Source organism: Pyrus communis, chromosome 5 (genome assembly GCF_041283825.1).
Source record: "Pyrus communis isolate YQ-2024b chromosome 5, ASM4128382v1, whole genome shotgun sequence".
In the NCBI taxonomy this organism is placed as follows: Eukaryota; Viridiplantae; Streptophyta; class Magnoliopsida; order Rosales; family Rosaceae; genus Pyrus; species Pyrus communis.
The window spans coordinates 22346561-22355556 of NC_142569.1; the positions used below are offsets into that span (position 1 = coordinate 22346561).

The 8996-nt window shown below is 36.8% G+C and overlaps 1 protein-coding gene and 1 pseudogene across 1 annotated transcript; both read right to left on the reverse strand.

Moving 5' to 3' along the window:
• Positions 1–4865: 4865 nt before the first annotated feature.
• Positions 4866–6753, reverse strand: LOC148696988 (homoarginine-6-hydroxylase 2-ODD-C23.3-like; annotated as a pseudogene).
• Positions 6665–8234, reverse strand: LOC137726584 (protein LATERAL BRANCHING OXIDOREDUCTASE 1-like). Its single transcript, XM_068465519.2, has 3 exons — positions 7692–8234; positions 7186–7513; positions 6665–7093 (listed from the first exon to the last, which is right to left on the reverse strand). The coding sequence occupies exons 1-3, from the start codon at positions 8162–8164 to the stop codon at positions 6833–6835; spliced, it is 1062 nt and encodes a 353-aa protein (XP_068321620.2). The 5' UTR covers positions 8165–8234; the 3' UTR covers positions 6665–6832.
• Positions 8235–8996: the final 762 nt, after the last annotated feature.

Below are 8996 nucleotides of genomic sequence, written 5' to 3' on the forward strand. Positions count from 1 at the left end.
TTAATTCAAAGGAATCTTACTGAGAGTAATGTAGACGCATGATGTTTTTGGTCTAGTAATGCCGCATACATGGAAGACTTAAAGCTCAAAAGTAGACATCCAAGAAAATTAAATCCTTGTGCAAGGGATACAACTATTAACAAAGATTTGGGAAATTTCAATTTTCTGAATGAAGCATCTCTTCTGAATGACAAACTCAGATCTTGGAAATAAACAATAATATTATTATAGGCAAAGAAAAAAGAAGAAAAATGTAAGAAGATATGCAAAAGAAAATTAAGAGATCCTCATATTTGGAGATAGACACACATATAAAGAAGCAAAAACAAATTATTATTGCCCACAAATACCTAAAAATCTTAAGGCTAGGGATTTTCACTCTCTTATTGAAAAAAAAAAAAAAAAAAACATCCCTTTTCTGAGTAATATAACCCAAACTCATCTTATACAGCAAAGAAGTATAGGACTGAGAAAGAGGATGACGATTTTTGGTGTGGAAATAACCAACCCTACATCCGCACCTCAACCTACACCTCTCTCTCTATAACCTTCCCCTCAACACCCCCCCTCCCCGGGGCAACCATACCTCCCTCCCTCTCTCCCTCTCCCTCACTCCCCCAGTGCAGCAAACACGCGTCCCTCTCCCAGAACCTTACCCCCATATCGAGCATGACCACACCCACCCTCTCACCTTCTCTCCCTGTAATCTCGCACCCAAACCCCACTCTTTCCACCTGGAACCCCGCCCCATCAACCCTTTCTCTACCTGCAGCCCATCAACCCCCTTGCGAACCATGCCTATGACTAGGCCTGACAATTCTTGACACGACACGATACTAAATTAACAGGTATTCGGGTTGACACGATAACGAATCGGGTTGTTATCGGGTAACCCGATAAGCACCTATTAAGATAACGGATTGGTTCAGGTATATACGTGGGTAACACGATACACGATAAGCAAAATATTACTTTTATATTTTTATAACCCTAAAAAAATATTATAATAATTATATATATATATATATATATATTAATTTAACAATTTTATACCCCTTAAAACCAGAATAATTATATATATATATAATTAAATATTAAAAATTGGTGACCACTGGATCGGCTTAAATATACATACCAAATATACATACCATTCAATTTCTTAAGTGTTATACATACAAAATAAATAAATTTAAATCTACTTAATATATATATATATATATAGACACCATTGAACTTGATGGGATACAAATTCTATGAAACTAATTTGAACGATCCAACCGTCAAACTTGTTTGTATATGCATTGAGATTGCACCAGCAAAAAATCGCAAAAAAAAACATTCAGAGATCAAGCAACTGGACAAAACATTTCGACGGCTATCAACGAAAAATCACGATTCAACGGTTATTTTAACTCCGATTTTGATGATTTTTTATAGCTACACTCCTTGACCCTATATGAATACAATGAATGAACTTGATCTTCAATTTAAAATATTTACACTAGTGGATACCACAAAATCTTATGTTATACTTAATGAAAGTATGAATAAACTCTTAAGTGCTAGTGAATCTATTATTTTGATGGGATACACATTCTACGAAACTAGTTTTAACGATCCAACAGTCAAACTTGTTTGAATATACTTCCAAATCGTTACACCAAAAATTGCAAAAAATAAACATTCAAATATCAAGTAACAGGACAAAACGTTTCGACGGTTATCAACAAAAAATCAAGATTTAACAGTTATTTTACCTTCGATTTTGATGATTTTTTATAGCTACACTCCTTGACCCTATATGAATACAATGAATGAACTTGATCTTCAATTTAAAATATTTACACTAGTGGATATCACAAAATCTCATGCTATATTTAATGAAAGTATGAATAAACTTTTAAGTGTTAGTGAATCTATTGTTTTGATGGGATACACATTTTACGAAACTAGTTTCAACGATCCAACTGTCAAACATGTTTGTATATACTTCGAGATCGCATATGCCTAAAATTGCAAAAAACAAGCATTTAGAGATCAAGTAATGGGACAAAACGTTTCGATGATTATCAACGAAAAATCACGATTTAACGATTATTTCAACTTCGATTTGGATGATTTTTTGTAGCTACACTCCTTAACCTTATTTGAATACAATGAATGAATTCGATCTTCAATTTAAAATATTTATCCTAGTGGATACCACAAAATCTTATGTTATACTTGATGAAAGTATAAATAAACTCTAGGTGTTAGTGAATTTGTCGTTTTGATGGGATACGCATTCTATGAAAATAATTTCAATGATCCAACCGTCAAACTTGTTTGTATATGCTTCAAGATCGCATACACCAAAAATCGCAAAAAAAAAACATTCAGAGATAAAGTAACGAGACAAAACTTTTCAACGATTATCAACGAAAAATCACGATTTAACGGTTATTTTAACTCTGATTTTGTTGATTTTTTACAGCTACACACCTTGACCCCATATGAATACAATGAATGAATTCGATCTTCAATTTAAAATATTTACACAAGTAGATACCACAAAATCTTATGTCATGATGATCGATGAAAATTGAGGATTTTGTAAAAGGAATTACATTCAAGCTTTGAGTTCCATTGGCAAGGTTTAAACTTTTGAGAAAAGCTTCACAACCTTGAATATCCTTTTGCATATCCTTGCACATTTAATATTTTGTATATCCTTGCACATTTTGCATATCCATGCACATTTAATATTTTGTAATAAACTAGTAGTGTACGGATGTTTGTTTATTAGGCTCTTATTTTCAAGTGTAAATGTAGTACTTAAACGACAAATTGCTTTAATGTTTTGAAGTAATATTTATGTGACAATGTATGGTATGTGCAAGTTTAAGAAAAAAATACATTTTTCTTAACGGGTCATAGCGGGTCCCAACGGGTCGTTGGGTAAAGTGACCCGACCTGTTGAAGACCCGTTAAGATAACAGGTGTGACACGATACGACCCGTTAAGATAACAGGTGTTACACGAAAACGACACGAACACGACAGACACGATCCATTTGCCAAGCCTACCTCTGACGACATCAACAGCAACCACCCCTAAACACAGAATGACAAAAGTGCCTCCAGATCCTGTCTTTTGGATCTGGATTGAAGCGGGTAAAAGAGTCATTTCAACCCTATGTGCAACCCAGCCCAACACATTGGACAAGCCACTTCCGAAGCCCACACTTGGCCCAAAACCAGCAACTCAAAATAGGCCCAAATAATGCCTAGGGCACCCAAACCTATGGACAATATTACCCTCCTAACTTTTGGTAATTACCCTTTTGCTGGCATTGTTGTAAATAATGTGAAAATTGAATGGCAAATGCGTGACTGAAGCCAATTCCTCTTCTACTTTACAAAAGATAATATTGTAAGCCTTTATTTTTTTTTTATTTTATGCCCTTTCATATTTTTCACTTTATGTTTTAAGCCTATAAATATTTTTATTTGTAAAGAAGAAGGGGAGAAGTTGTTTGAATTATCATATTGATATTTGAGTTGTAAACTAGTTTTTATGTGTCTTTCTCTTGTTTAAGAGTATGCATCTTTATTCTTTCTAGTGTCTACATTGTAGGCTGGTACTAGAACCAAAGCTCTTAGGATTTTCAAGTCTCTTCTCGCATTAGGAGATAATGAACCCTATCTACCTGTCTATCCTACCTATCCATCCTTTTTATCTTACTTTTTTGTTCTCATTTCATTTTATTCGTTTTTATCCGTTGCAACCTCCATCAGGATGCTGGTAGAATAAATGAAACCGTGAGGTTCAAATAGAATAAGTGCAAACCTAAATGAAATAGTGGTAAAAGGGTTCTCTGGATAATATTCCTGGTTTTTTTTATGCAGAATGTGTTTGCAGGTAACTATATTGCTCAGTAATACTCCTTCCTAGACTTGTGAATGGGTTAGATTTATTAAATTTGGGTCGGTTTCAACCCGATTGGTTAATTTAACAAGTCATCCAAATCCAATCCGTTAGTCTAATAAGTCATCCGTTTCACCCATTAACATCCATTAACAATTTTTTTTTAATTTTTAATTTTTTTTTTCATTCCAATACAATTTACACATATTTTAATCAAATCGCACATATTAATGAACAGTAACATATACACACACACACATCAATTTTTTTTTTTTTTAAAAGCAAAAGAAAAGGATATAACATCATCAACTTCAATCACCTATCCGGCATTGGTTATGGCGACATGGTCAGAAAAATACCAAACCCAACTCCCAGGTTCCTTTTTTCTATTATATTCATGCTATCCAGCATTAGTTGGTAGTATATTCAAATCAAATCCAACCCAAAACCAAAAACTTCTCTCTTTTTGCATCATTTCATTTTAAATTTCAAAGCTTTCAATTTGTCCATGCTATCAATATCACCATTTTTCTATGTTTCTGTGAGTTTCTGGCAATTGGGTTTCTTTATTTCGTCTCCAAGCTGTCTGCCGTATGAATGTTCCCTTTTGATTCTCATATGCTTTTTTTTTTTTTTTTTTTTTTTTGAAGTGGTTGGGGCTTATTGCTTTTAGTGTTAAACTGTTTGAGGACTTCAGAAGATTAGGCGGCTTTCATCAGAAGAGTAGAGAGCGAGAAGGCGCCAGAAGAAGGGGGCCAACCAAAGCGCGGGGCCGCGAGTGCTAGTCGGCCAGGTTTTCGTGTTAAGTCTTTACTGAAATTACTCAAACACCCTCACTTAACGGGTGCTATCGGGTGCTAACAGGTCTCGCTGGTTGATCCAAGATAACTCATTATTTAACGAATGATTAACGGGTTCACCTGTTAACAACCCAACCCATTAAGCATCCACCTGAATACTAATTTAAGCGAAGGGATCGGGTCAGGTGTAAAATCCTTTCAACCCGATTATTCTGATGTCCTTCTAGATGTTGAGTTTCTTGTAATTGCTGAGCTTTTTTTGTGAGCCATAAACTTGCCCCAATTGTAAGGCCTATGCTATACTTGGCAGGGTTGTGGTCACTAATGAGCTCCTTCAATGGCCGAATTTGGGTGGTGTGATTGTTTGAGGAAGTAAGAAATCGAAAACCTATCATTCTCGGATATAAAAAATCGACCCGTGTTCCACACCATGGTATCCATCATTGCTCCAAACCTGTACTGTACAGGATAGTTAGCACATCTTGAGAAATGACTAATTTGAAAAGAAATTACACAAATTTCAAAGTGGTCTTGAGCACAAAAAGATAATGTGAAGTTTGAAAAGCGGACGTGAAGAACATCAGCAACGTTGATGATATAGGCATTTGGGGTGGGTTTAACACGAATCCATGCTCCATTTTTCTCTGCACTTCAAAAATCCTCCAACGTCATCCTAAGCCAGCACAGTTAAAGCACCAACGTCCTTATGGGGACCAACCAAGAGCTTTCTGAGGGGAAGGGCAAGGCGGATAATAATTGATCAAGATAGAACTTGTTTGGTCTTTGAAGTAGCTGCTGAACCTGTTTTCTGGTAACCCTAGGCTCAAGGCAACAAGTCCCATCAACTTGAGAGCCAGCTTTTCGACTTTTCGAGCATATTCTTCACAAGCAATCCTAGTCAGGGCGGTACATTAGATCATATATATCAAGTTCCAAATATAAGTTTGGCTTATTATACGCTTAGTGATCACATGAGTTGCCTGTATTCCCGAGGATACTTGGGCCATTGGTTATACCACTTGGTCTCTTCCTTGTCCTCGGGTTCAGGCGAAGCGGGGGCTAAAGTAGGCTCCTCCACTGTTAAATCAAACACCTCATTTCAGTCTCTGACATTTTTAGTATGCATGTCATAGTAACCCAACAAGCTTTTTTCATCCCTCCGAACCTTCCACTTCTCCTCCAAAGGCAGAGCAAAGAACTTCCTAGCAGCAATCTCAACCTTCTCTAGCTTATCCAATACCACCCCACGATTGATCACTTGGAAGAACCCCCCAGTCTATGCATGCCTTGCCTATTTCTATAACAAGCTCTTCAATGGATTTCGAGTCGACATTGGAGTCTGGTGAGTTTATTGGAGAGAGGTCAATCAAGGGTATTCCATTGGCTTCGGTGATGGAGAGTTTAGGTCTGTGATCTGGGTCTTGGATGAAATCTAGATCAACTTCTCCCAAAGCAGTGGAGGCAACAAGTATATTGACTTGTAGGTTTTAAAATTTTGGATGGATGTCAATTTTGCGTTTTTATGGTAAACTTTTTCTTTGCTGTGATCTCGTTGCAGACTAATAATTTGTTGTAGGGTATTAGTTTATGATTTAAATACGTAGGATGGATTAAAACAGATTGTATCAGTCTACTCTACTTGCAATAAAATTTACAAAATTATTAGTCCATTCAGAACTAAGCCAAGGTCTTTTGTCACTTGAGTAATGTACTATTGTTACTTGTACCCCGTTTGCTAATTGTATTGCAAATCACGTCTCTCGGAAGTTATAGCATGCGTACGCCTCAGATCAGAAGATAAATCAGGTTCCAGATTTGTGTTCAACCCTTAAATTCATAGGTTACAATTAATTTCAATGCGATCAGAGCTACGTTCTTTGCTTGATAAGGACATAGAATAGGAGTAATTATTGTTATTAATAGAGGTGAAGGGGTTCTCTTAAATTCGTTCATAGTCATTGAAGCAGAAAAATATTACTGATTTTATTGAAACATTAAGAAGCCCATGTCCACAAGTTCGTTACAAGTTCTCTATACAGCATGGCATTATTTTTGGAACTGATATACAAAAGGAAAAAGAACTAACATTACTTTCACCCAGTAATACTCTTTAGGATCCAACCCACTTATTCTAATACCCGGAAATGATGAATTTGGATGTTCTCGACATTAAGTTTCTTGAAATTACTGAGCTTTCTGTTAGTCATAAACTTGCCCCAGCTGTAGGGCTTATACTTGGCAGGGTTTTGCTCATTTGTCAGCTCCTCCAAAGGCTTGATTAGTGTGTAGTGTGATGGATTGAGGAAGTAAGGAATAGAAAATCGTTCCTTCACCGAGTTCACCATAACCCTGTGTTCCACACTCTGATATTTTTCATTGGTCCAAACCTGCATAAAACATATCCATTTGGTATGTGAAGTGATTCGATGAGTGTTTCTTTTGAGCATAATAAGTTTGTATGAAGTTTGAAGAGTGAAACCTGAATGCTGTCACCAACATTGATGATATAGGCATTTGGGGTGGGCTTGACCCGAATCCATGCTCCGTCTGTTTTCCTCCTCACTTCCAACCCTCCGACATCATCTTGTGCCAGCACGGTTAAAGCACCGCCATCCTTGTGGCGGCCGACACCAAGAGCTAACTGAGGGGAAGGACAAGCCGGATAGTGGTTGAGTCTGATAGAACTTGTTTGGTCTTTGAAATAGTTACTAAACCTGTCTTCTGGCAAGCCTAGGCTCAAGGCAATAAGTCCCATCAACTTCAGAGCTAGCTTTTCGACTTCTTGAGCATATTCCTCACATACCTCCCTGGTCAAAGAAGTGCATTACATCATATAAATGAATTGTTGCAAGTGAGATGTGTTTTTTTCTTTTTCTTTTTTAACTATAGGATGGTAGGTGTAATTGACCCTATGAATCCTAAACTTTTTCTTCCTATTAACAATTTATGATTAGCTAAATCTATTCATACTAATCGATGAATTACCTGAACTCCGGAGGATACTCGGGCCATTGGTTATACCACTCAGTCTCTTCCTTGTCCTCGGGTTCAGGCGAAGCCGGGACTAAAGTAGGCTCCTCCACTGTGAAATCAAACACCTCCTTCCAGTCTCTGACATTCTTCGTGCGCTCGCTGTCATAGTAACCCAACACGCTTTTTTCATCCCTCCGGATCTTCCTCTTCTCCTCCAAAGGCAGAGCAAAGAACTTCCTAGCAGCAGTCTCAATCTTTCGGAGCTTATCCAGTACAACCCCATGGTTTATCACTTGAAAAAAGCCCCACTCCCGGCATGCATTACCTATTTCCCTAACAATCTCTTCAACGAGTTTAGGGTCAGTAGCGGAGTCTGGGGAGCTTATCGGAGACAAGTCGATCAAGGGAATGCCCTCGACTTCGGCAATGGAGAGTTTAGGCCTGTGATCAGGGTCCTGGATGAAAGCTGGATCAACTTCTCCCATGCCTAATAATGCTGGTTTAAGAAAGGAGTTTTTTTTTGCAAGAAGAGCTAGCCAGTTGATGCAAATCAATGCAACAATTGGTAAGTTTTATAGTGTCAGTGGCGGAATTTTAATCTTGAATGTGGACGGTTTTTGGTAAATTCCTAGGTGGGGCTTGCCTAGTGCTGCACGATTTTGCTTTGGATGGCTGTGACGTTTTCTCATTTTATTCTCTGCTATGATGCCATTGCATACGTAGACCAACATATTTGGAACCAAAACCAACTTGACGAAACTGTACAAAGGAAGGGAAAAAACTTGAAACTTATTCCCATATTTTTAACTATTCATCTGCATGTATAGATGCAAATTGTATTCTTCCTCAATACCAAAGGAGGGCATCGTGTATGTGTTGTTTTCATGACATACCTGATATCTTCATGTGTCATGTCGTATAATACTCATTACCCGTTAAAGAAAATATATATCAAATCAATAAATAAGCAAATAAAAAACGTAAGTGAGATCAAAGAACCCAACGGCAAGGATTTAATCTCACATAAGTTAGATTAAATCATACGACTATTGTTGTGGTATGATTTTTTAACAATTTTTTTTAATTAATGTAAAAGTGTGAAAAATATAAAATGTATATATAAACAATTGTAATGACAAGCTCAACAACTTGAAGAGATCAACTCCACTACCATAATCCCATAAACCATAGATTTGAATTTAACTGCTGATTTTCGCTTATGTTTATGCTCCAATCTTCAAATCGGATTTCGTATTTTTTTTTTTTGTTCATGTCATTTTTCTTGAAAATGTGATCTTTTAGATGATGCAGAAAGAT

Excerpts from the sequence above, each read along its gene's own strand:
- LOC137726584 (XM_068465519.2), bottom strand. The coding sequence starts at position 8,164 with ATGGGAGAAGTTGATCCAGCTTTCATCCAGGACCCTGATCACAGGCCT. Across the intron at positions 7,514-7,691 it reads GAGTATCCTCCGGAGTTCAG|GGAGGTATGTGAGGAATATG; the intron begins GTAATTCATCGA and ends TTCTTTGACCAG. Across the intron at positions 7,094-7,185 it reads ATGTTGGTGACAGCATTCAG|GTTTGGACCAATGAAAAATA; the intron begins GTTTCACTCTTC and ends TGTTTTATGCAG.